The sequence below is a fragment of the Rhinichthys klamathensis genome, unplaced genomic scaffold (genome assembly GCF_029890125.1).
Source record: "Rhinichthys klamathensis goyatoka isolate OS25496 unplaced genomic scaffold, OSU_Roscu_1.1 h1tg000769l_1, whole genome shotgun sequence".
In the NCBI taxonomy this organism is placed as follows: Eukaryota; Metazoa; Chordata; class Actinopteri; order Cypriniformes; family Leuciscidae; genus Rhinichthys; species Rhinichthys klamathensis.
In genome coordinates, this window is record NW_026607169.1 from 135,001 (window position 1) to 162,457 (window position 27,457).

At 41.2% G+C, this 27,457-nt stretch overlaps 1 protein-coding gene across 1 annotated transcript in view; it reads left to right on the forward strand.

Annotated features, from left to right (window-relative positions):
• Positions 1 to 8,340: 8,340 nt before the first annotated feature.
• Positions 8,341 to 27,457, forward strand: part of LOC130077703 (heterogeneous nuclear ribonucleoprotein L-like) — a 52,876-nt gene continuing 33,759 nt past the window's right edge. Inside the window, exon 1 of the mRNA XM_056243019.1 lies at positions 8,341 to 8,657. Coding sequence (XP_056098994.1) covers positions 8,484 to 8,657 — 174 coding nt within the window. The 5' untranslated portion in view covers positions 8,341 to 8,483. The remainder of the gene's footprint in view (positions 8,658 to 27,457) is intronic.

Here is a 27,457-nt window from a genome sequence, read left to right on the forward strand (position 1 = left end):
ACTCTTAAAATCTCTAAAATTCAGTTTGATCACGCCTAAAGTCACAATGGAATCAAAATGGACAATTTTTTAATGGAATGGTCTTCAGTAATGGGTCAATGATGGTGTGTTTAGTAATGGGTTAATGGTGGTCTTATGGGTTAGTAAATGGTGGTCTTGTGGGTTAGTAATGGGTTAATGGTGGTCTTATGGGTTAGTAAATGGTGGTCTTATGGGTTAGTAATGGGTTTATGATGGTCTTATGGGTTAGTAATGGGTAAATGGTGGTCTTATGGGTTAGTAATGGGTTAATGATGGTCTTATGGGTTAGTAATGGGTAAATGGTGGTCTTATGGGTTAGTAATGGGTTAATGATGGTCTTATGGGTTAGTAATTGGTAAATTATGGTCTTATGGGTTAGTAATGGGTAAATGGTGGTCTTATGGGTTAGTAATGGGTAAATGATGGTGAATGGACTGCATTTATATAGCGTTTTCACAGACCCAATGGCCACCAAAGCGCTTTACATTTGCCTCACATTCACCCATTCACACACTCATTTATACACCGACGGCGGTGTCTGCCATACAAGGCGCCATCCAACTCGTCGGGAGCAGCCGGGGTTAGGTGTCTTATGATGGTCTTATGGGTTAGTAATGGGTTAATTAGTAATGGTCTTATGGGTTAGTAATGGGTCAATGATGGTGTTTAGTAATGGGTCAATGATGGTCTTATGGGTTAGTAATGGGTTAATGATGGTGTTATGGGTTAGTAATGGGTCAATGATGGTGTTTAGTAATGGGTCAATGATGGTCTTATGGGTTAGTAATGGGTTAATTAGTAATGGTCTTATGGGTTAGTAATGGGTCAATGATGGTGTTTAGTAATGGGTCAATGATGGTCTTATGGGTTAGTAATGGGTTAATGATGGTCTTATGGGTTAGTAAATGGTGGTCTTATGGGTTAGTAATGGGTTAATGGTGGTCTTATGGGTTAGTAAATGGTGGTCTTATGGGTTAGTAATGGGTTAATGATGGTCTTATGGGTTAGTAATTGGTAAATGATGGTCTTATGGGTTAGTGATGGGTTAATGATGGTCTTATGGGTTAGTAATGGGTTAATGATGGTCTTATGGGTTAGTAATTGGTAAATGATGGTCTTATGGATTAGTAATGGGTAAATGGTGGTCTTATGGGTTAGTAATGGGTTTTAATGATGGTAAATGGTAAATGGACTGCATTTATATAGCGCTTTCACAGACCCAATGGCCACCAAAGCGCTTTACATTTGCCTCACATTCACCCATTCACACACTCATTCATACACCGACGGCGGTGTCTGCCATACAAGGCGCCATCCAACTCGTCGGGAGCAGCCGGGGTTAGGTGTCTTATGATGGTCTTATGGGTTAGTAATGGGTTAATTAGTAATGGTCTTATGGGTTAGTAATGGGTCAATGATGGTCTAATGGGTTAGTAATGGGTTAATTAGTAATGGTCTTTTGGGTTAGTAATGGGTCAATGATGGTCTAATGGGTTAGTAATGGGTTAATTAGTAATGGTCTTATGGGTTAGTAATGGGTCAATGATGGTCTAATGGGTTAGTAATGGGTTAATGATGGTCTTATGGGTTAGTAATGGGTTAATTAGTAATGGTCTTATGGGTTAGTAATGGGTTAATGATGGTCTTATGGGTTAGTAATGGGTTAATGATGGTCTTATGGGTTAGTAACGGGTTAATGATTGTCTTATGGGTTAGTAATGGGTCAATGATGGTCTTATGGGTTAGTAATGGGTTAATGGTGGTCTTAATGGTTAGTAATGGGTCAATTATGGTCTTATGGGTTAGTAATGGGTTAATGGTGGTCTTATGGGTTAGTAACGGGTTAATGATTGTCTTATGGGTTAGTAATGGGTTAATGGTGGTCTTATGGGTTAGTAATGGGTTAATGATGGTCTTATGGGTTAGTAATTGGTAAATGATGGTCTTATGGGTTAGTGATGGGTTAATGATGGTCTTATGGGTTAGTAATTGGTAAATGATGGTCTTATGGGTTAGTGATGGGTTAATGATGGTCTTATGGGTTAGTAATGGGTTAATGATGGTCTTATGGGTTAGTAATTGGTAAATGATGGTCTTATGGATTAGTAATGGGTAAATGGTGGTCTTATGGGTTAGTAATGGGTTTTAATGATGGTAAATGGTAAATGGACTGCATTTATATAGCGCTTTCACAGACCCAATGGCCACCAAAGCGCTTTACATTTGCCTCACATTCACCCATTCACACACTCATTCATACACCGACGGCGGTGTCTGCCATACAAGGCGCCATCCAACTCGTCGGGAGCAGCCGGGGTTAGGTGTCTTATGATGGTCTTATGGGTTAGTAATGGGTTAATTAGTAATGGTCTTATGGGTTAGTAATGGGTCAATGATGGTCTAATGGGTTAGTAATGGGTTAATTAGTAATGGTCTTTTGGGTTAGTAATGGGTCAATGATGGTCTAATGGGTTAGTAATGGGTTAATTAGTAATGGTCTTATGGGTTAGTAATGGGTCAATGATGGTCTAATGGGTTAGTAATGGGTTAATGATGGTCTTATGGGTTAGTAATGGGTTAATTAGTAATGGTCTTATGGGTTAGTAATGGGTTAATGATGGTCTTATGGGTTAGTAATGGGTTAATGATGGTCTTATGGGTTAGTAACGGGTTAATGATTGTCTTATGGGTTAGTAATGGGTCAATGATGGTCTTATGGGTTAGTAATGGGTTAATGGTGGTCTTAATGGTTAGTAATGGGTCAATTATGGTCTTATGGGTTAGTAATGGGTTAATGGTGGTCTTATGGGTTAGTAACGGGTTAATGATTGTCTTATGGGTTAGTAATGGGTTAATGGTGGTCTTATGGGTTAGTAATGGGTTAATGATGGTCTTATGGGTTAGTAATGGGTCAATGATGGTCTTATGGGTTAGTAATGGGTTAATGATGGTCTTATGGGTTAGTAATGGGTTAATGATGGTGTTTATGGGTTAGTAATGAGTTAATGGTGGTCTTATGGGTTAGTAATGAGTTAATGATGGTCTTATGGGTTAGTAATGGGTTAATGATGGTCTTTAGTAATGGGTTAATGATGGTCTTATGGGTTAGTAATGGGTTAATTAGTAATGGTCTTATGGGTTAGTAATGGGTCAATGATGGTCTTATGGGTTATTACTGGGTTAATGATGGTCTTATGGGTTAGTAATGGGTTAATGATGGTCTTTAGTAATGGGTTAATGATGGTCTTATTGGTTAGTAATGGGTTAATGATGGTCTTTAGTAATGGGTTAATGATGGTCTTATGGGTTAGTAATGGGTTAATTAGTAATGGTCTTATGGGTTAGTAATGGGTCAATGATGGTCTTATGGGTTATTACTGGGTTAATGATGGTCTTATGGGTTAGTAATGGGTTAATGATGGTCTTTAGTAATGGGTTAATGATGGTCTTATGGGTTAGTAATGGGTTAATTAGTAATGGTCTTATGGGTTAGTAATGGGTCAATGATGGTCTTATGGGTTATTACTGGGTTAATGATGGTCTTATGGGTTAGTAATGGGTTAATGATGGTCTTATGGGTTAGTAATGGGTTAATGATGGGTTAATTAGTAATGGTCTTATGGGTTAGTAACGGGTCAATGATGGTCTTATGGGTTAGTAATGGGTTAATGATGGTCTTATGGGTTAGTAATGGGTTAATTAGTAATGGTCTTATTGGTTAATAATGGGTTAATGGTGGTCTTATGGGTTAGTAATGGGTTAATGGTGGTCTTATGGGTTAATAATGGGTTAATGATGGTCTTATGGGTTAGTAATGGGTTAATGGTGGTCTTATGGGTTAGTAATGGGTTAATGATGGGTTAATGGTGGTCTTATGGGTTAGTAATGGGTTAATGATGGTCTTATGGGTTAGTAATGTGTTAATGGTGGTCTTATGGGTTAGTAATGGGTCAATGGTGGTCTTTTGGGTTAGTAATGGGTTAATGGTGGTCTTATGGGTTAGTAATGGGTTAATGGTGGTCTTATGGGTTAGTAATGGGTTAATGATGGTCTTATGGGTTAGTGATGGGTTAGTGGTGGTCTTATGGGTTAGTGATAGGTTAATGATGGTCTTATGGGTTAGTAATGGGTTAATGGTGGTCTTATGGGTTAGTAATGGGTTAATGATGGTCTTTAGTAATGGGTTAGTGATAGGTTAATGATGGTCTTATGGGTTAGTAATGGGTTAATGGTGGTCTTATGGGTTAGTAATGGGTTAATGATGGTCTTTAGTAATGGGTTAATGATGGTCTTATGGGTTAGTGATGGGTTAATGATGGTCTTATGGGTTAGTAATGGGTTAATGGTGGTCTTATGGGTTAGTAATGGGTCAATGGTGGTCTTTTGGGTTAGTAATGGGTTAATGGTGGTCTTATGGGTTAGTAATGGGTTAATGGTGGTCTTATGGGTTAGTAATGGGTTAATGATGGTCTTATGGGTTAGTGATGGGTTAGTGGTGGTCTTATGGGTTAGTGATAGGTTAATGATGGTCTTATGGGTTAGTAATGGGTTAATGGTGGTCTTATGGGTTAGTAATGGGTTAATGATGGTCTTTAGTAATGGGTTAATGATGGTCTTATGGGTTAGTGATGGGTTAATGATGGTCTTATGGGTTAGTAATGGGTTAATTGTGGTCTTATGGGTTAGTAATGGGTTAATGATGGTCTTATTGGTTAGTAATGGGTTAATGATGGTCTTATGGGTTAGTAATGGGTTAATGATGGTCTTATGGGTTAGTAATGGGTTAATTAGTAATGGTCTTATGGGATAGTAATGGGTTAATGGTGGTCTTATGGGTTAGTAATGGGTTAATGGTGGTCTAATGGGTTAGTAATGGGTTAATGATGGTCTTATGGGTTAGTAATGGGTTAGTGATGGGTTAATGATGGTCTAATGGGTTAGTAATGATAGTCTTATGGGTTAATGATGGTCTTTAGTAATGGGTTAATGATGGTCTTATGGGTTAGTAATGGGTTAATGATGGTCTTATGGGTAAGTAATGGGTTAATGATGGTCTTTAGTAATGGGTTAATGATGGCTCTATTGTTCATTTGTTTCTATCTATCTATCTATCTATCTATCTATCTATCTATCTATCTATCTATCTATCTATCTATCTATCTATCTATCTATCTATCTGATGGCCTTGAATCTGTCATGTTTTAGTTACATTTTTAGTGAAACCCATTTAAAGCATATAAACTCTCATGTAAATGAGCGTTACACTGAAACCATCTGTGGAGAAACCAGTTTCACTCTAATTGAATTAAGCATATTTCAGTGTGTATTTCATAGTGTTCGTAAGATCAAACCGCTGAGCTGAAAGCGCTGGTGTGTAGATGCCCAGATCTCAAGACGACACACACTCACAGAGGTTGTTTTGCTCAAGAGGTCGTCTGCTATTCTTACGTCCTGCTCAAGTATTCACACACACCTGATATATTCAGACACCGCTGTGAACACTTGTGCAGAGAAGAGTGTGTGTGTGTGTGTGTCTGCGCGCTCCAATGCTTGATGTTCACTGCAATAAATGCTTCCTTCCTCAGTGTTTCTGTCTTGTTTTCCAGCACAAATATCTAAACATTCTTTAATCAAGAGACATTTACTGGAGAAGCAAAGTAACTAGATATTATTTTCTGACATGTTTTAAAATGAAGTGAGTTTGTGTTTAAAACAGAAAAAAATTTAAGTGGGGTCAGAAAAATAAACTTAATTAAAAAGGAAAGCAAGATTATTTTTCTGACTCCACAGGCAGATATTTGTTCTTGTTTTAAGCACAAACTCACTTCATTTGGATACATTTCTCAGTAATCAAGACTTAATATCTTCAGTCATTTTGCTTCTCAAGTAAATGCATCTTTATTTAAGGATGTTTCGATATTTGTGCTGAAGAACAAGTCAGAAATACTGAGTACAAGTGTCTATATAAACCCTTCATTACAGCCACACAACTCTTTTTTTAGTGAGCGGTTTGCACACACACACACACACACACACACACACACACACACACACACACACACACACACACACACACACACACACACACACACACACACACACACACACACACACACACACACACACACACACACACACACTTACACACACACACACACACACACACACACACACACACACTCTTGTACATCTATCTTTATGAGGACATTCATTGACACAATGCAATCTCTAGGCGCTTACCCTAACCTTACTCATCACAACTAAGTGCTTAACCCGAACCCTTACCCTAAACCTACCCTTAACCTAATTATAACCTTATCCCTAAACCAAGTCTTGACCCTCAAAAAGGCCTTTAAAGGGGTCTCAGAAAGTGAGGACCGGCCAAAATGTCCTCACTTTACTCTCTTTGTCCTCACTCCAATGGTCTAAAACTCAAACTGGTCCTCACAAAGATAGTCGTACAAGTACACACACACACTCTCTCTCAACACACACAATCACTCAATCTCTCTCTCACACACACACACACACACACACACACACACACACTCTCTCTCTCTCAAACACACACACACACACACACACTCAATCTCTCTCTCTCTCACACACACACTCTCACACCCACACACGCACACACACTCTCTCTCTCTCTCTCTCTCTCTCTCTCTCTCTCTCTCTCTCTCTCTCTCTCTCTCTCTCTCTCTCTCTCTCTCTCTCTCTCTCTCTCTCTCTCTCTCTCTCTCTCTCTCTCTCTCTCTCTCTCTCTCACACACACACACACACACCCGCACATGTTTGTGCAGCTCTGTCCTAGATAGCTGTGTGTGGTTCTCCAGGTTTCGCAGCTTTATCTCTTCAGTCGGGGAGATGAAGCGCTCCTGCATAACATGCTCTGATGCAGAAAAACACCTGCCGCTCGACTGGCTGCATGAAACGCTATTTGATGCAAATTCAACAATTTCCTTCCCGGTGAACAAAAGGTAGAACAGAGACGACTCAGAAATCACACACCAGCAACATCATGCTCTCCACCAACACGACAGGAGACATTATTATCAACGTCTGTTTATTTCAGAAGATTTATGGGATGTGAGAGACGTGTGGTGTGTCTCAGTGGACTGTAATCGCTGCTGAAGTGTGTGTGTGTGTCTCAAAGAGCTGAACGCCAGACGCATCTTTATCTGTGGTCTCCTACTACATGAAGCCACAGATACACACACACACACACACACACACACACACACACACACAAGTCCAAACCTGAGCTGACGGCGGGAGGAATCATGGCAGAGACTGAAGACACACATCTGAAATCTGTCTCTAGTGTCCATGAGAACATAAACATTGAGAACATGAACCATCAATTCATCTGTCTGTCTGTCTGTATATCTGTCTGTCTGTCTGTATATCTGTCTGTCTGTCTGCATATCTGTCTGTCTGTCTGCATATCTGTCTGTCTGTCTGTCTGTCTGCATATCTGTCTGTCTGTCTGTCTGTCTGTCTGCATATCTGTCTGTCTGTCTGTATATCTGTCTGTCTGTCTGTATATCTGTCTGTCTGTCTGCATATCTGTCTGTCTGTCTGTCTGTCTGCATATCTGTCTGTCTGTCTGCATATCTGTCTGTCTGTCTGTCTGTCTGCATATCTGTCTGTCTGTCTGCATATCTGTCTGTCTGTCTGTCTGTCTGTCTGTATATCTGTCTGTCTGTCTGTCTGTCTGTCTGCATATCTGTCTGTCTGTCTGTCATTCTGTCTGTCTGTCATTCTGTCTGTCTGTCATTCTGTCTGTCTGTCTGTCCTTCATCACCTGATGCTCTTTTAATCCAGTCATGTCGCACTTGTTATTTATATTCTGTTTTCTCATTAAACTGCTCTGAGTCACAATCAGAGAAAATCCACATGATTCCACTTCCTCATATTTGACACATATTCTCATATATCAGTTTCTCCAGGTTTAAACTTCCCTCTGCTAAAATATTCTAATTTAATTGAACCTTTAATTAAGACAGCTCTTTGTTTTCGTGTTTCTGTTGATAGACAGGAATCCTGATTATTTTAACAGCCTATCATTTATTTTGTATATATACTGAACGTTATCTAACGACTTTATTGTTTTATGAATAGTGCTTGACATGATCATTATAGTAAAGTAATTTTCAAACAAAGAAGTTCAAAGCGATTATTATAATTATTTTAACGTCAGCTCTTATTAAAGTAGTCCTGTGTTCTTTACGCATGTTCCGGTTTCAGCCAATCAGCGCCGCCGCTCATCCGTCACTCAGAGGCAGCATCCAATGAAACCCCAGCGTGACGTCAGAGCCGCAGTGAGCGAGCATCGAGGGCGTGAGCGCGCAAAGAGCTGTTGCTCAGAGCAGCACATGAGCGTACGCGCTCCTCTCAGATTATTATTCTCATCATTTTATTATCGATTTGTGAGCGATTGACTGATTGATTGATATATTATGTCTGTGATGGAGGAGTACGAGCGCGCGCCAAAGCGCCTGAAGGTGTCAGCTGAGGACGAGGAGGAGCTGGAGGAAGGCGAGGAGTCAGACTCAGCATCCCCGGGGCTCATGGGTGAAGATGAGGAGGATGAAGGGCAAAGAAGAGCTCGATGGAGCTCCTCGGATAGGAAGGTCAGACCTAAATCACTGTATTTGATGGCATGTGCATTAATATTCTCAATGCATTCAGATTCATAGTGCTGCATTGATATGATATGACACACGTTTAGTGCATGATGTCAAAACACTGCGAAGAGAAAAACATCAACTGGAACAGTGGCATTGATATAAATCTGACTAGCTGCGGTAAAACAGTCCAGTGTGAAAACATAATCTCACCTACCACAAATCACATGTTACATGCATGTTATATTTGATTAATTTGAGGTGTCATGTCAATAACATTTAAATATGATTTAAAAAAAAAAGAAAATCAAGTCATTTTCATTACATTTAATGTGCATATAGTTTAAAGTACATTTAAAATATAGATATATCCTAAAGTACCCAATTAACACGCGTGTGCATGGAATATATTACATAAATGCATAGTACTATGCTATATATCAAAGTAAAAATAAATTTTTTTTTTAAATTTGGCATCAAATTAAAAATTCCCTTCTTCATAGGTTATTAAAATGTACTTCACACTATGAAAAAATGGTTATTTTGAGATCCGATCACTTGAGATTCGTTGGGGAACCAGAAATGGCATTCTGACTCGAACAAACATGTGCTAAATGTTCATGTAACTCGTGTTGAGCTTGTTCAAGGAGTTCCTGAGATTTCTGCAAACATCCGTATAACCCAAGATTTGTGCAATATGATGCAAACACGGCCACTGTGGTTAAAGCAAGGAAAATACAAAACTGGTGGTTTTGCAATGCCAGTAACATCAAACCAAAACAACGAGGAGAAACTAAAAATGGTCAAGCGAGCATCTTCATAATTCTCATAGCACTTGACTAAAGTCAAGTCAGCTTTACAGAAATCATGATGTGAATGTATTACATATTATTATAATATCTTCTTGTCTTATAGTTGCATTTATCAGATTATATAGTTACATTTCGGGTCGATACAAACAATCAAGCCGTCACGATTTTCTCTGTAGTTGAAATACAACTACAACTGATGTTGAAATGCATCAAATGTTTTATTTTTAAATAATTTGCCTTGCAATATTGACAAAGTAAATAAAACCATGTGATAGAAACTCTCAGATCATCCACCTTTTCTGTCGTTGTATTTATTTCATGGCATAATGCATTGCACACCTCGTGTAATAATTAAAAACACTGGCTAGTAATGTACAGTAAAATATAAGCACACTTCATGCTTCACTTCATTACAGATGAAAATGAGCTTTTCTGCTAACTCTGGCGCATTTTGAGTGTAAACAAAATGTCAATTGATGTGCATTGTCGCTTTTTAATAAAAAAATATAAAAAAATAAAAAATGCACTGCCGTCACTGTAGTATTTAAATAATTATCCAAGATAAGGGGCCCTATCTTGCACTCAGTGCAATTGACTTTGTACACTGCCGCATGTATCATTCGTATTTTGCAGCCGCGCAAAGCGGGCTTTTCCCTCCACAGACGCACGTCGGTAAACTAGGGAATGAACTTGCGCTCCCTGGGCGGGGCGGCGCAAAAAGGAGGCGTGTTTTGGCGCAAACATTCCCTAGTGCTATTTAACAGTTCCAGAAAACAATTGCGCCACTGACCAGAACAAACCTAGTCTAAAGTCAGTGGCGCGTTGCGCGTTGTTCATAATGCTATTTTAAGCGCGCATGCTTGGCCATAGTGTAGCGGTTGCACAACGCGCATACACTTTGATTCTCTCATCTACACAGATGCAGCAGTTTTTATTTTTGCAAATCATACATTATAACAAGGAAAAATATTAACACATGAGGGAAATCATTGTGGTGTCCATGAAGATGTAAAAAAAATATTTTTTTTCCTCCCAAGCCTGTTTAACCGACGCTGATTTGGGTGGGTTTCTCCATCCCCATACAACGTCACTTCTCTGTCTTTCACGGCCCTGACAAGAGCGTCGGTCTCCTCGGCTGTGAACCGCTCCTGCCGCGCGCCTGGTAAATCCGCCGTTATAAAAGCAATCCGCCATGCAACATGCGCACCTGCTCTTAAAGGGTATGTTGGATGACGCTCTGATTGGTTTATTTCACGTTACGCCCCAAACCACACCTATGAATAATGAAGCTACTTCAGACCAACCCCTTTTAACCTTGCGTCGGGCGCAAGAGTCATTTATCCCGCCGGTAAAATAGCAACAGCGCCCAAGACCCGCCCACAAAGTTACTTGCGTTTCAGATCGTTAAAATAGGGCCCTAAGAGTGTCTGATCACATGATGGTTTTACATGCACCCGTATAATGCAATTTAGGCAACATTGCGATTAAACTTTACCTCATGTAAACTAGGGATGCACTGATATGAAAATGTTGGCCGATACCGATAACCGATAATATATTTGAAAACCGATATATTAGCCGATAAAATCTAAATTTGTGTATATTTTTTGAGAGCCTGATTACAAAAACAGAAGTCTCCTCATTAAAAGCCACGTCCCAAACACACAATTATAATGATATGTAGCCGATATGACAGACTTGTGTTGCACTTTACTGTATTTTCCTTTTTGAACTGATTCCAATCATATTTCAAGCAACTCAAATCCATCATGTTGAACATGCGCATCTGAAGTGTCTCAGCTGAGGGAAATAATACATTATTTATCAGCTTTAATATATCGGCCACATTTTCTTATCAGGCCGATAACGATATAGCATCCATAATCCGTAGTAAAACACGTGGGCGTATGCTGATTTTAATCACATTAAACAGGCGTGGAAATACTTTAATCGCATCTATTGCGCTGTGATCAAAGTGTGCACGTGTTTGATACATTCATAAACACAGCGGTAAAGATGGTATGATATTTTTGCGGTGCTGAGTTCATGTTGACAACGTTGCGTTGCGTTTTTTTTTTAGAAAAAATCCATTACATGCATAGAAATGTATTTTGCATTTGATGAAAGTAGTTTAAAACAGTGTCCAGTAACACTTACTGTGTTCTTATAATCACAGCACACATGATAATGGCAGTAAAAATCAACATTTTTAACAAATAATCACAATGATGCAAGCTGAAGATGTTTGCGTGTGTCATGTGATGAAATCCTTCCTTACTAAGTAGATCATTACCGGTGTTCTTGTCAACTATTCAGAGGCAAATCAGATTGGTGTGTGTTTCACAGAGGAAATCTTTGACACTCTTTAAAGTCAGAACATTGAAGTTATTTCACATGCATGAGCTGATGAACTTTATTCAGCACCGGTGTGACATTTTTAATAACCTGACTCTAGTTACCATAAAAGGACCAGGTGTGAGAACCACCAGTGAGTCATTTATGAAACGGTTTTAAACGAACAGCTAATTAAATATAAGCGGCGTCCAGAGGACAGATGTGGGTAATATTAAAGCATCTGGTAAAGTGTTCAGCTTTATTTATACAATACAGATCATCGTTTTAAAGCAGAGATAACAGGAGAATAATGCGTTTGGGCTGTTGTTCAGCTCGAGTCGGTTCGTTGTAAAGATCATCAATTATTAAATTAGTTCATTTCATCTATAAAGCAGTTCTGCAGAAAATGATCTCATCGTCCAGTTCTCATACAGTACAGTCCGATCAATGATTTTGTTTAATATTAATATTAATATATATTCTACATCTAACCATTAAATTATAATGGACCCCATTTACTTTATTACTGCATGTTCCTGGTTTAATTATTATATTATGATATTATATTATGAGATTATAATTAATATTCATATTATGATTTTTATTTTTATTTACATATGTCTATACCGGTATATATATGTATATTATATAAAATATTCTAAATATATATATATATATATATATTTAAATATGATCTATATAATATTTAAATATTATATATATATATATAACAACATTATTTTTATTATTACTATTTTCTACAGCATGTTAATATGCATCTCAGTTGATTTCTATATATTAATAAGAATAATATATATATGTATTATTTACTTCAGCATGTTAGTGTGCAACTCAGTTGATTTAATTCAGTTTTATATATATATTTATATATATATTCCTGGTCAAATTATAATATTATTAGTAGTAGTACATGTTTAATTGTGCGTGTGAAAATAATAAAAACATGTTTTTTATTGAATGAACACAAGAAAGACTGATATTTAATCATTTATATGCACCAGTATGGCAGTAAACAGTCATTTACTTTTTGCTAAAACATTTTAAAATGTATATGATTTTTTTTTTTTACATAAAATATAACAGCTAAAGAAAGCATGAATTCATAATCGACTCCTTTGACCATATTAGTGGCTCATGTTCCTGTTTAATCGTGCACGTGAAATTCATAGTAGTAAAAATAATCAAAAGCATGATTTTTTTTAAACGAAATGAACACAAGAATTATAATTTTGCACATTCTGAGAGATTCAGAAATTATATTTTCATTGTATGTTATAACATTCATAACTTTAATGTGACCTTATTTATGTTAGCATGTATATGCATCCGTCTACTAGAGTATATTTTTACTAAAATATAGTAAAATGTATATGAAAAATACCACATCTTTGAACAATGGTCACATGTTCAATCATAGAACAAGTCAAACATAACTACCTTAGTTAACATGAACTAAAGATAAACAATACTTCCTCAGCATTTATTAATCTTAGTTAATATTAATTTCAACATTTACTAATACGTCATTAAAATCAAAGCTTGTATTGGTTAACATTAGTTACTGCACTGTGAACTAACATGAACAAACAATGAACAGCTGGATTTTTATGAACTAATCTTAATAAAAACTGTAACAAATGTATTGCATATTTTTAATTAGTAAATACATTAACTTGCAAAGTGTTACTGAAAATGCTTACATTGTTGCATTCATGCATCATTATAGTGAATATCTTGTTTCATGTGGACTTTAATGTGCAGTTATGATTCATATCGCAGCTCATTCAGCTGTTTTATTGTGATCTCAACTGCGTGTGAGTGTTTTCACAGTCCAGACGCGCAGAAGCAGAAGACAGACACGTATAATGGCTTCAGTATTTTGCCCAGAGCGAACGCCTCGGCTCCTATTCAACAGCCGGGATGATTTGAATACTAAGTGGCTTTTATTGGCTGGTTTAAATGTCACTTATCACTGTCTTATCTGAGCGTACATGTGCCGTCGGCGGACCTGAGCTGAACCCCAGCACACAGTGTTTCCCCGTTATTGATCGATTGATAGTTTGATTGATTATCTCGGGACGCTCTGGGAATCAAACGCTCTCGAGTGGGCGGCAAAAGTGTTATCAGAATCGCTCTGGAACGAGTTTGCATCCATAATCTGGGCCTTTTTAATGTGTGTATGCAAACCGTCGGTGTGTGTTTGTGTCTCTGGGGTCTGTCTGGGATCTCAGCGAGGCTGATGGGAAATGAAGGGCGTCTGTATGGCTAAACAGGGTCACATGACCTGCCCAACGGGCAAATGAGCCATTGATTTGAATGTGTGTCATGTTGATATGAGGCAGATCTGTTCTGTTTCACTGATGGATTCTGGGTCTGGGTTTTGATTAGGGGTGTCACGATATATCGCAAACACAAATGCAACAATGTGTATTGTGTATAGTCACTCAAAATTAAAATGACTGTGTGAAATAATTCAGAGTTTTAGTGTCAATTCTACATTAAACTACTATATATAGTGTAAAATAATGCAAAGGGGGAATATTTGTGGCTCCTGATAATGACAAATGTCTGATGTTACCAGTAAAAACTGGCCTACGTTATTTTAAATATTATGACATATGAAATGACATATTCGTCTTAAATAATTCTGTATTTTCAGCTTCAGAATCATGAATATTGTGATTCTGGTGTCTCTATTGTCCTGCGTTGGGTTTCCAGCACCAAGTCCAAGACTATTCATTTACACACACTAATGTAACACCAAATTTAGGTTTTTAATCAACAGTTCATTTTGTGTTAACCTTTTATCATATGTCTATGAGTATCGCAATAATATCCTATCGTGAGTTCAGTATCGTGATGTGTATCGAAAGGCTGTCACTTTTTGTTCGATTTCTGAGACATTAGTGTTCATTGAATCGATTGTAAACTCGATTTTCCATGTCTAAAGACGTGTCCATTTTCAACACCAAATACAGGCAAATCCACGGACACCTAACAGGCGTTAGGACGAGCGTAAAGAGGGCGCTTACAAGTCAGCAATATTTCTGATGATTTACTGGCATGAAGTTTCGTCACAATGACAAACAGGAGCGCAACATTCAGGGATTGATATTAACACCCTCGACCCGCCAGATGCGGGTACAAATGAACTGTGGCGGGAAACGCTGTCAAATCACGAGCCAATCTGGCGTTTCTGTGTTTACTCACTTTGCTGGGGACGTTCGTGTAAGACAAATCTGCGCGGATTTAGCGCAAATACGCAACTCGTGATCCTCATGATATATTAAATGCTGCGTATTGCAGAATCTGTGCATTTCTGGTGCACTTGAACACACACACACACACACACACACACGTCACTACGCAACAAATAACGGCACGCTTGTTCACTTGCACTGAAGTAATAGCGAATATTAAAAAGCATTTGGTGAACAGAAAAGACATTAGCCATGTTTCCATCGACTTGTCAATCGAATTATCTGAAGTTCGGTAAAAAACCTCATGCAAATAAAGCTGGTGAAAGTGTGTTTCCATCAAACGGCTTTAAACCGGATAAAAACCTGTGCGTAATGACGTCACACGCTGTTTTGCGATCAAATTGCTATATCGAATTGATTTGAGACATGTTAAGGCGTTTCCATTCATTTTCTCACCGAATTGCACAACATTCAAGCCAACATTTGCCAACAAAATTTTACTAGACAAAATGGATCGCGCCAGAATAACGTTTCCATCCGCGTTCATCGCATAAGCCGTATATCGATCAAGATGAGACCGATCGTATTTCATTTGAGTCGATATTCATGAAATTCAATCGAATTTTAATGTTTCCATAAGGCATTTTTCATTCGATATCACTTAAAGGGGCATTATGCAGGAATCCCGTTTTTGTCAAACAGCGACCCCTAGAGTTGCTGTGGAGTACTTGAATTTAACGTTACTGTCGTAAATACCACTCACTCAGAGCGTGACATGGCCTATTACATAGTATACAATAGTACATTGTGTTTAATTTGTCGTTTAATGAGATCTAATATATGTTGTTAGTGGTGAGAATTTTCACGTGATTAAATACATAGATCCGACAATTATCCTCATGAACTTTAATGGTCCAGAGGCAGAACTTTTGCCAAGTGTGTCAGAGGTTCTGGGTACTAATAGTATAGTTTATTTTCCTCATCAAAACCAAATGTTTATTAGTGGTTGTATTTCAAGCAGGGACATGTTTTTTGTGCATTAGGTTTTGTGATTTCACCATAACAAATATAGAGAGTCTCTCAGTCCCCGCAACGGATTCAGGCGCACGTCCATGTGCAGTCTATGGTGAAGACAGTGCACAGAACACTGTAACTTATCTGCACCACTGATCGCAGAGGCAACGAGCTTTGGTCACTTGATTTCAAAAATAACACATTTCAGATCGCCTCTTATTTAACAAACGAACGAAATGAATGCTCTACTGGAGTTACCTGGAGATGTTTTATTTGTTTGTATTGGTACATCCGTGCCGCGAGAGGTTTCAATGGGGACATAACACACCCGCAAATTACGCCTATGCTCGTGTCCGACTCCTCGCTCGGTCAGTCTGCCGTTTCCTCTTTCTCTGTTCCTCCGACAATGCTTTCCTAGCTTTCTGCGTCTTATATGCCGGCTCAGCCATGACGATAGTGTGACAAACTCCATCCCTCTATACCTTGTTCCTAGATGGGGGTGTGTATGTGTGCAGTTGCCGTAAAGGAATATGTTACATCGCGAGAGCTGATATCACGCGATACTTCCTGACACTGAGCACGGCGGCCCGCCGCACCGAAGTTGCAAGTGAGATTTTTGCGCTCACAGGCACCAGGGGGGGTCGAGGCGCCCACCGTTCAACCCGAAAGAAGTTATATAACCATTTCAATAACTCTGAAGCTGTTCAGTTAAGCTAAAAAAGCTGCATAGTGTCCCTTTAATGCGGATAAAAACGTGTGGATGGAAACATAGCTATTGTTATTTCCCAGCATCCTACATGTTCTGTGTGCTGTATTGATCTGTCCACCTAAAACACATTTTCGGTAAAAAAAAAAAAAAAAAGCCGTTAAAATCGATTCGCTATTTTCGTTTTCGACACTTGTGTTGGTTGGTCGGATCGATTGTGCTATCGGTTTTCGAGCGTAGTGTATCGGACCGTGACACGAGCGCATCGCTACACCGCTAGTGTTGATGTGTGATAAACTTTGCTGTAACATTGAGTTTAATGCAAGACACTACAGGCCTAGTTTTGCTTCCATAAGGTTCTCTATTCAGACTAGTGGAAAGATTTTATTGATTGCACTTGATCTCTGCGTCTGTCGATCTTTAAAGCCGGCGAGTTCGAGTCAGAGATCTCCACTTCCGCTTCACACACACCAAACTTTAGTTTTATTCATATCTATAATCTGAAGGGTTGTTCATATATCATTCACCTGATTTATAGAACATTTTAAACCTTTTTTTTCTTTTTCTGTTGAGGTGTGGAGTGACAAAAAAGAGATCTACAACTACAAAATCAAAGCAGAGTTTTGCCTTTATCCGATCAGTTCAGATTTATGCGCTTGAAATGTATGCAAATGAGTGTTTCAACAATAAAGGAAGTCATACAGGTTTGGATTGAGTAAATTATGACATTATTGCTTTAGTTTGAGCTGAAAGCACTTCTTAAGGCTTTGAACATTTCATTGGCTGGATCTGTTGATCAGATGTGTGTGTGTGTGTGTGTGTGTGTGTGTGTGTGTGTGTGTGTGTGTGTGTGTGTGTGTGTGTGTGTGTGTGTGTGTGTGTGTGTGTGTTAAGCGAGAGCGGGGGGATTGAATGGTGTGTGTTGCTGACGGACTCGTCTCATTGATTTTCAGACTTCTGCTGCTGATCTCAGAATAGCGTCTTACACAACCGTGTGTGGTGTGTGTGGTGTGTGTGTGTAGTTCTCTTTGGATGACATTGCATGTCACTTCCTGTTCATGCTGCAGCAGTGGAGTTGTTTCTGTTATTGGTTTGCAGAGGAAACATGATGCTATCTGTGTGTCGCGGGGTGTTTTTAGGGTGTGAGCGTTTCCCAAATTGTGCATCTCAGTTACTTTATATATAAATTTATAACACAAACACACGCACATAATATATATATATATATATCAAATAATGTTTATTATTATTTACTCCAGCATGTTAGTGTGTATCTCAGTTTATATATTATATATATATATATATATATATATCAAATCATGTTTATTATTATTTATATCTCAGTCATATCTCAGTCATATCTCAGTCATATCTCAGTCATATCTCTGTCATATCTCTGTCATATCTCTGTCATATCTCAGTCATATCTCAGTCATATCTCAGTCATATCTCAGTCATATCTCTGTCATATCTCTGTCATATCTCCGGAGTTCTCGCGCGACACTGAATTTGTTATTAAAAATGATAGCCTACAAATTGTCTGTGCACTGATTTGTAGCGAAAATGAAAAAAATAAATAAACAGTTTATGCAGGAAATGGTTGGGAAGACGAGGGGAGCAAGGACTGTGTTTTGCAAAGAGAGTTTGGGGTAAATAAATAATTTTGCAAATGTCCTGCTGTTGCTGCTGGTCATGCAAATGTTTGTGCTTTGTGTTTGTTTGATATAATTGTAAATATAGGCCTATCTATTAAAATACTGATATTCTGGTCTATAACTCCTCCTCCTCCTCCCTGTATCTTGCTCTCTCATTGGCTGTCGGTCATCGCCGATGTAGTTTTCAGTCAGAACACATTCACACAGCAGGATTGTGAATCGCCGACAGGTCCAGATATTTAGCATGCCAAAAATCTCACGGGCGTCGGAGATTCTCTCAGATCACGTCTTTGCTCATTCACACTGCGTGATTGTCACTCGCGTGAACGAGCACCGATTTGCCTATGATTTCGGGCATTTGTCGGCAATTTCTCAAAACCTGTCTGCGAGCCAAAATCGGGGCTAAAATCGTGCAGTCTGAACTCGGCATAACTGAACACTAAGCAGATAAACTGCCCGGTCACACTGGAACTCAAGACACTGCCCGAGGGTCACACTGGAGCTCAAGACACTGCCCGAGGGTCACACTGGAGCTCAAGACACTGCCCGAGGGTCACACTGGAGCTCAAGACACTGCCCGAGGGTCACACTGGAACTCAAGACACTGCCCGAGGGTCACACTGGAGCTCAAGACACTGACTGGGGGTCACACTGGAACTCAAGACACTGCCCGAGGGTCACACTGGAGCTCAAGACACTGCCCGAGGGTCACACTGGAGCTCAAGACACTGCCTGAGGGTCACACTGGAGCTCAAGACACTGCCCGAGGGTCACACTGGAGCTCAAGACACTGCCCGAGGGTCACACTGGAGCTCAAGACACTGCCCGAGGGTCACACTGGAGCTCAAGACACTGCCCGAGGGTCACACTGGAGCTCAAGACACTGCCTGGGGGTCACACTGGAACTCAAGACACTGCCTGGGGGTCACACTGGAACTCAAGACACTGCCCGAGGGTCACACTGGAACTCAAGACACTGCCTGAGGGTCATACTGGAGCTCAAGACACTCCCTGAGGGTCACACTGGAGCTCAAGACACTGACTGGGGGTCACACTGGAGCTCAAGACACTGCCTGGGGGTCACACTGGAACTCAAGACACTGCCTGGGGGTCACACTGGAACTCAAGACACTGCCCGAGGGTCACACTGGAGCTCAAGACACTGCCCGGGGGTCACACTGGAGCTCAAGACACTCCCTGAGGGTCACACTGGAGCTCAAGACACTGACTGGGGGTCACACTGGAGCTCAAGACACTGCCTGAGGGTCACACTGGAGCTCAAGACACTGCCTGAGGGTCACACTGGAGCTCAAGACACTGCCTGGGGGTCACACTGGAGCTCAAGACACTGCCTGAGGGTCACACTGGAGCTCAAGACACTGCCCGAGGGTCACACTGGAGCTCAAGACACTGCCTGGGGGTCACACTGGAGCTCAAGACACTCCCTGAGGGTCACACTGGAGCTCAAGACACTGACTGGGGGTCACACTGGAGCTCAAGACACTGCCCGAGGACACTGGAGCTCAAGACACTGCCCGAGGGTCACACTGGAGCTCAAGACACTGCCCGAGGTTCACACTGGAGCTCAAGACACTGCCCGAGGGTCACACTGGAGCTCAAGACACTGCCTGAGGGTCACACTGGAGCTCAAGACACTGCCTGGGGGTCACACTGGAGCTCAAGACACTGCCTGAGGGTCACACTGGAGCTCAAGACACTGCCCGAGGGTCACACTGGAGCTCAAGACACTGCCCGAGGGTCACACTGGAGCTCAAGACACTGCCCGAGGGTCACACTGGAGCTCAAGACATTGCCTGAGGGTCACACTGGAACTCAAGACACTGCCTGAGGGTCACACTGGAACTCAAGACACTGCCTGAGGGTCACACTGGAGCTCAAGACACTGCCCGAGGGTCACACTGGAGCTCAAGACACTGCCTGAGGGTCACACTGGAGCTCAAGACACTGCCCGAGGGTCACACTGGAGCTCAAGACACTGCCCGAGGGTCACACTGGAGCTCAAGACACTGCCCGAGGGTCACACTGGAGCTCAAGACACTGCCCGAGGGTCACACTGGAGCTCAAGACACTGCCCGAGGGTCACACTGGAGCTCAAGACACTGCCTGAGGGTCACACTGGAGCTCAAGACACTGCCTGAGGGTCACACTGGAGCTCAAGACACTGCCCGAGGGTCACACTGGAGCTCAAGACACTGCCTGAGGGTCACACTGGAGCTCAAGACACTGCCTGGGGGTCACACTGGAGCTCAAGACACTGCCCGAGGGTCACACTGGAGCTCAAGACACTGCCTGGGGGTCACACTGGAGCTCAAGACACTGCCTGGGGGTCACACTGGAGCTCAAGACACTGCCTGAGGGTCACACTGGAGCTCAAGACACTGCCCGAGGGTCACACTGGAGCTCAAGACACTGCCTGAGGGTCACACTGGAGCTCAAGACACTGCCCGAGGGTCACACTGGAGCTCAAGACACTGCCCGAGGGTCACACTGGAGCTCAAGACACTGCCCGAGGGTCACACTGGAGCTCAAGACACTGCCCGAGGGTCACACTGGAGCTCAAGACACTGCCCGAGGGTCACACTGGAGCTCAAGACACTGCCTGAGGGTCACACTGGAGCTCAAGACACTGCCTGAGGGTCACACTGGAGCTCAAGAACCTGCCTGGGGGTCACACTGGAGCTCAAGACACTGCCCGAGGGTCACACTGGAGCTCAAGACACTGCCTGAGGGTCACACTGGAGCTCAAGACACTGCCTGGGGGTCACACTGGAGCTCAAGACACTGCCCGAGGGTCACACTGGAGCTCAAGACACTGCCCGAGGGTCACACTGGAGCTCAAGACACTGCCCGAGGGTCACACTGGAGCTCAAGACACTGCCCGAGGGTCACACTGGAGCTCAAGACACTGCCTGAGGGTCACACTGGAGCTCAAGACACTGCCTGGGGGTCACACTGGAGCTCAAGACACTGCCTGAGGGTCACACTGGAGCTCAAGACACTGCCTGGGGGTCACACTGGAGCTCAAGACACTGCCTGAGGGTCACACTGGAGCTCAAGACACTGCCCGAGGGTCACACTGGAGCTCAAGACACTGCCTGGGGGTCACACTGGAGCTCAAGACACTGCCCGAGGGTCACACTGGAGCTCAAGACACTGCCCGAGGGTCACACTGGAGCTCAAGACACTGCCTGGGGGTCACACTGGAGCTCAAGACACTGCCCGAGGGTCACACTGGAGCTCAAGACACTGCCCGAGGGTCACACTGGAGCTCAAGACACTGCCTGGGGGTCACACTGGAGCTCAAGACACTGCCTGGGGGTCACACTGGAGCTCAAGACACTGCCTGAGGGTCACACTGGAGCTCAAGACACTGCCCGAGGGTCACACTGGAGCTCAAGACACTGCCTGAGGGTCACACTGGAGCTCAAGACACTGCCCGAGGGTCACACTGGAGCTCAAGACACTGCCCGAGGGTCACACTGGAGCTCAAGACACTGCCTGAGGGTCACACTGGAGCTCAAGACACTGCCTGGGGGTCACACTGGAGCTCAAGACACTGCCCGAGGGTCACACTGGAGCTCAAGACACTGCCCGAGGGTCACACTGGAGCTCAAGCCACTGCCTGAGGGTCACACTGGAGCTCAAGACACTGCCTGGGGGTCACACTGGAGCTCAAGACACTGCCTGAGGGTCACACTGGAGCTCAAGACACTGCCCGAGGGTCACACTGGAGCTCAAGACACTGCCCGAGGGTCACACTGGAGCTCAAGACACTGCCCGAGGGTCACACTGGAGCTCAAGACACTGCCCGAGGGTCACACTGGAGCTCAAGACACTGCCTGGGGGTCACACTGGAGCTCAAGACACTGCCTGGGGGTCACACTAGAGCTCAAGACACTGCCTGAGGGTCACACTGGAGCTCAAGACACTGCCCGAGGGTCACACTGGAGCTCAAGACACTGCCTGGGGGTCACACTGGAGCTCAAGACACTGCCCGAGGGTCACACTGGAGCTCAAGACACTGCCTGAGGGTCACACTGGAGCTCAAGACACTGCCTGGGGGTCACACTGGAGCTCAAGACACTGCCTGGGGGTTACACTGGAGCTCAAGACACTGCCTGGGGGTCACACTGGAGCTCAAGACACTGCCTGGGGGTTACACTGGAGCTCAAGACACTGCCTGGGGGTCACACTGGAGCTCAAGACACTGCCTGGACACAACGGCTCTGTTCATTAGCCGGCCGCAGTTCAGTCTCAGTCTGGAGATCAGCGGCTCACCGATGCAGAACAGCAGATGTAATCAGGGAAGTCATGCAGGAAGGGTTATTAATAATCATCTCGGGCAGAGAGGAAATCAAACTGCCATTGGCTGACTAAAAATAAAATAGTCTAAAAAAATTAATTCTTTCTTTCGTTCTTTCTTTCTTTCTTTCTTTTTTCCTTCCTTCATTTGTTCTCTTTTTTTCTTTCTTTTTCCTTACTTCATTTGTTTGTTTTTCCTTTCTTTCTTAATTTGTTTTTTGTTTCTTTCTTACTTTCATTAGTTCATTCTTTCTTTCCTTCCTTCCTTTTCTTACTTTCATTAGTTAATTCATTTGTTCTTCCTTCCTTTCATAATTGATTCTTTCTTTACTTCATTCATTCACTTGTTCTTTCCTTCATTTCTTTCTTTCTTTCTTTCCTTACTTACTTCATTTGTTTGTTCTTCCTTCATTCCTTCGTTCTTTCTTTCCTTCCTTTCTTCTTTCTTTTCTTCCTTTTCTTTCCTTCCTTTTCTTCCTTTCTTCCTTTTCTTTCTGTCCTTCTTTTTTCTTTCTTTTTTCTTTCCTTACTTCATGCATTTATTTGTTTGTTCTTCCTTCCTTCATTTATTTTTTCTTTTCTTCCTTTTCTTTCCTTCGTTTTCTTACTTTCATTTCTTTCTTTACTTCGTATGCATGTTCTTTCTTTCTTTTTTTCCTTCATTCATTTGTTTGTTCTTTCTTTCTTTCTTTCTCTCTCTCTCTGACACAGATGCTTTATTTATCGAATGAGTTTTCGTTAAGTAACTTGTGATGAGCGTCTTTGCTTCACACTATTTGTGTCCCTGTGTTCGAATGTCACCCGAAGCGATTCATTTGTGTAATCCAATCAGAGTATGATGACATTAACATGCAGCCGCTGCTCATTTCCCGCAGATTCAGAGCTATTTTTAAAGCGTCTGTCGTTTTTAGAGCTTGTTTGTCTCCCTGATTAACCAGTCTATGCATTTGTTTAAGTAAAGTCAGATGGCTTGAATACAATCTTTGATATACACGAACAGAGCCGGACAGTAACGGAGTACATTTACTTGAGTACAGTACTTAAGTACAATTTTGAAGGATCTGTACTTTACTTGAGTATCATTTTTGGGGAGTACTCATGACTTTACTCAAGTACATTTGAGAGGCAAATATTGTACTCTTTACTCCAATACATTTCTATCCATAAACGTGAGTACCCGAGTAAAAAAAAAAAAAAAATCTCGGAAACCCTCAATTTGTTGTTTCCCTCTCAAACGTGATTGGATTGTGCAGGCGCCACTGATTGGGACAGCCTATCAGCAATCACCTTCAGCTTTCCACCAAAGTCAACTCCATGGTCAGATTTTATATTACACATTAATGTAAGCCAAGCATTTGGTTTGATGTTCTTGAGTATGTGGTGTGTTTAACACAGTCAGGTTCAAATGTGGCAGTGGCGTACCCACGAGGGATTTCTGATTTCTTAAAAAAAAAACTTCAGGAGGCAAAATATTTTACTGATTGTGTGAATTACACTGCACAAACCAAAAATAGGCTACTACCCAGCGAATGAAGAAGGGTTGGCGCTCAGTCTCCACAGTACATAAAATATTAATTTTGTTTTATTTTATTTTTCGGGTTTGCATTTATGAGGAAAAAACTATGTTATGGACGTGTTCTCCGTTACGGACGTGAGCGTTCTGAAAGCGGCATAAAAAATGCTTTAAAACTTTCACAGAGACATCAAACAGAAAACACAAAACCTTTCTTTAACCTGAATTTCGTTTTGCATTAATTGTATCTTAATTTTAATCAATGTTTCATCAACCAATTGCCTGGGTTTAATAAATAAGAAGTAAATAGCAGACGATAGATAAGAAATGGAGGCGCCGGCACGTGAACTGGATCTCGTCTCATAAATGAACCGAAACTCCGTGTATAAGGTAGCCTACTTGCCTCTCACAGACATGTCTACTTTTAAACAGAAAAATTCAAAACGAAAGAAAACAGACTACAGACTGTTCTCTGCTTATGTAATCCGTATGAAATGTGCATTTCTCTCTGGCGCGTCCACTACTGAAGATCGCGAGTCAGCATCGTCAACTTCATCTAGCCGACACTGACAAAGAAAACACTTGTTTATTAACAAGTGTTTATTAATAAACAATTAAAATATCTCCTTGCTATATTTTACATATTCATAATCATTCCTTTTGCCGGTTCTTTGTGACAGCTTTTAGGTGCTTTATTGGCAGCGCCACCCTTACATGTGGTGTGTGTGTGTGTGTGTGTTGTCCCCGCATTTAAAGATGGGACCCCCCAAAATTTTAATTAAATTAAATAAAGCAACATGGTAGATGAAAATGACTTGATTTTACTTTCAATTCCTTTTACATTCTCCAAGGTATTAACATTAACATTTTTCATAACTCCATGTAGGACGTTTCTGTGCATAAATGTAAGCACTGTGGCAGTAGATTAGTAATGCAATATTTAGAAAATTTACTCTTGTACTCTTGATACTCAAGTACTTTTAAAAACAAGTACTTTAGTACTTTTACTTAAGTAGACATCTGAATGTAGTACTTTTACTTGTACTTGAGTAAAATTTAGCAAGGGGTATCTGTACTTTTACTCAAGTAACAAAGCTCTGTACTCTGTCCGCCTCTGTACACGAATGATAAAGCATCTGACTATCTGTTGTCGAGATTGGACACTTTTGAATGAATTTTCAATGAATTTGCAGCACAAACAGACAGCCTGCACAAAAACATGTTATTATTGAAACTAGGTTATTGTTACGAATAAATACATAAACAGATGATGTTTTTTGCAGTAGTGTGTGTCGTTATGTGCACGGGCTCCAGAAGAGCATGTTTGGTGTTTCCATATCAGACTTTCATTCACATGAATTATTGTATTATTTCAGAGAAATTGAGAACTGTGAGAGATTCAAAGTAAAGCAGGATTCAATCACACTCTCTCTGTGTCTGTATGCAAACGAAGACTGAAATTATTCAGTATTAATGAATCCTGTGAGCTGAGATAGTGGGTGGAGTTATATACGGTAGTGGGTGTGGCTATGCAGATGAGGTGGGTGTGGTTATGTGATGAGGTCATGTGGGTAAGCAGACCCTTCTAGTTGCTCAGTTTTTACTTTTGTGATAAAGAATTAATACAATCCTTTGTCAGAATTGAGGAACAAATCAGAACTGAAATGTGTTACACTCATAGACCATTAATTAAAATGTTATGAAATATATTTAATATGCTTTATTACCGGTATATGCTTTAACCACGAGCACAACCCTTTTAGACCATGCACCGGGAGCGCCGGCCATTTGTCCCGTCGTTAAACTAGCAAAAGTGATCGTTACACGCTTTAGACCAGTGGTTCCCAACCTTTTTTTGTCTGAGACCCCCTTTTTCTCAAAAAAATATTTTAGGGCCCCCCTTTCACATTTAATGATATTATCGCTATTGTAAGCTTGCAGCAAGGATGACAAAATATGTTTGTTTTTTCAAACAAACGGTATGTTTATGCAAAAATAATAGCCTATAATATTGAAAATACAATAACAAAAACATCAGTAGGCCCTTTTGTAATTTAAAAACGTAAGCATAGGAGAAGCCTATAAATTGGCCCTATTTGAAATGCAAAAACAAAAATATTTACACTGGTGTGTAGGTAAAAAAAAAGAAAGAATATAGGCTATTACTAAATGACTGTTGTCTGGGGCCTCAATACTTGCATGTTATTTGTGAGGCTTTATTTTTTACGCTTTTGGCGATATAGCGAGCGATAATAAACTTGCATTTATTAACAAAATAATGCGTCTTTCGGAAAAACATTGTCACGCAGGCACCGGGCTACTCCGCAGCGCAGCGATCCGAACCAGTGTAAAATAGTCCCAATGTAAACACTTATTATTGGTGTACCATAGTGGTTCAGGATAAGACAAAACACGGATTGGAAAATGGATTCATGATGAACTCGCTCATTATATACATTTTGTAAATTTTGAACAGAAAAAAGTTAAGGACTTTTATTCAAAGGTGCAAAACGCAAGTCTCTGAGTTTTTGCAGAACTACGCCCCCTCTGGCGTCAAGCGAAACTGCAACCAGAGTTGTGCACGCTCATGGACCACACGCATATTTTTATTGGATATGTTTTATTGGAAATACACAATTCCTAGTTTATGAAACTGTTCACTAACAATGGTAGTAAAACCAATTCTGATAGTACATGTATCTAGCTTACGCTAAAGCATTACACATTTTACGCATCGTCATTTGTTGTCATACATAGATTGGCCGTATCAAACATTAGAGACTGGGCTATATCTTACCGTTTTATCAAGAAAAAAGCCAACTCAGACCGGAGATTTGTTGAATGCCTTCCCGAGGTTGACTCTCGTCTTACTCCGACGCCTGTCTGACTCCAATTTGGACCTTTTGGTGCCACTAGACCAAATTTTTCTTTTCTTTACTTTACGTGGAGTTTGCGTTGGGGTTTGGAATGGACTACAAGCCGGTCTCTTTGAATCCATCTTCTACCTTTGACGCACGAGTTGTCTTCGCTGATGCGGAGAATGGCGGCGCCGGCGAATACACAAACCTGCGAGACATAGCCTGGTGAGCGTGAACGCGCATGACGTCACGCCCAGTCTCAAATTCGAGCCCGAATCCCTCTTATATATTTTACTGTACAGGATTATAGAGGCAATCTCAGTGCGCAGAGAAGGGCTCATTCCCATCAGGCAGTTCTTTAAGCATGTAT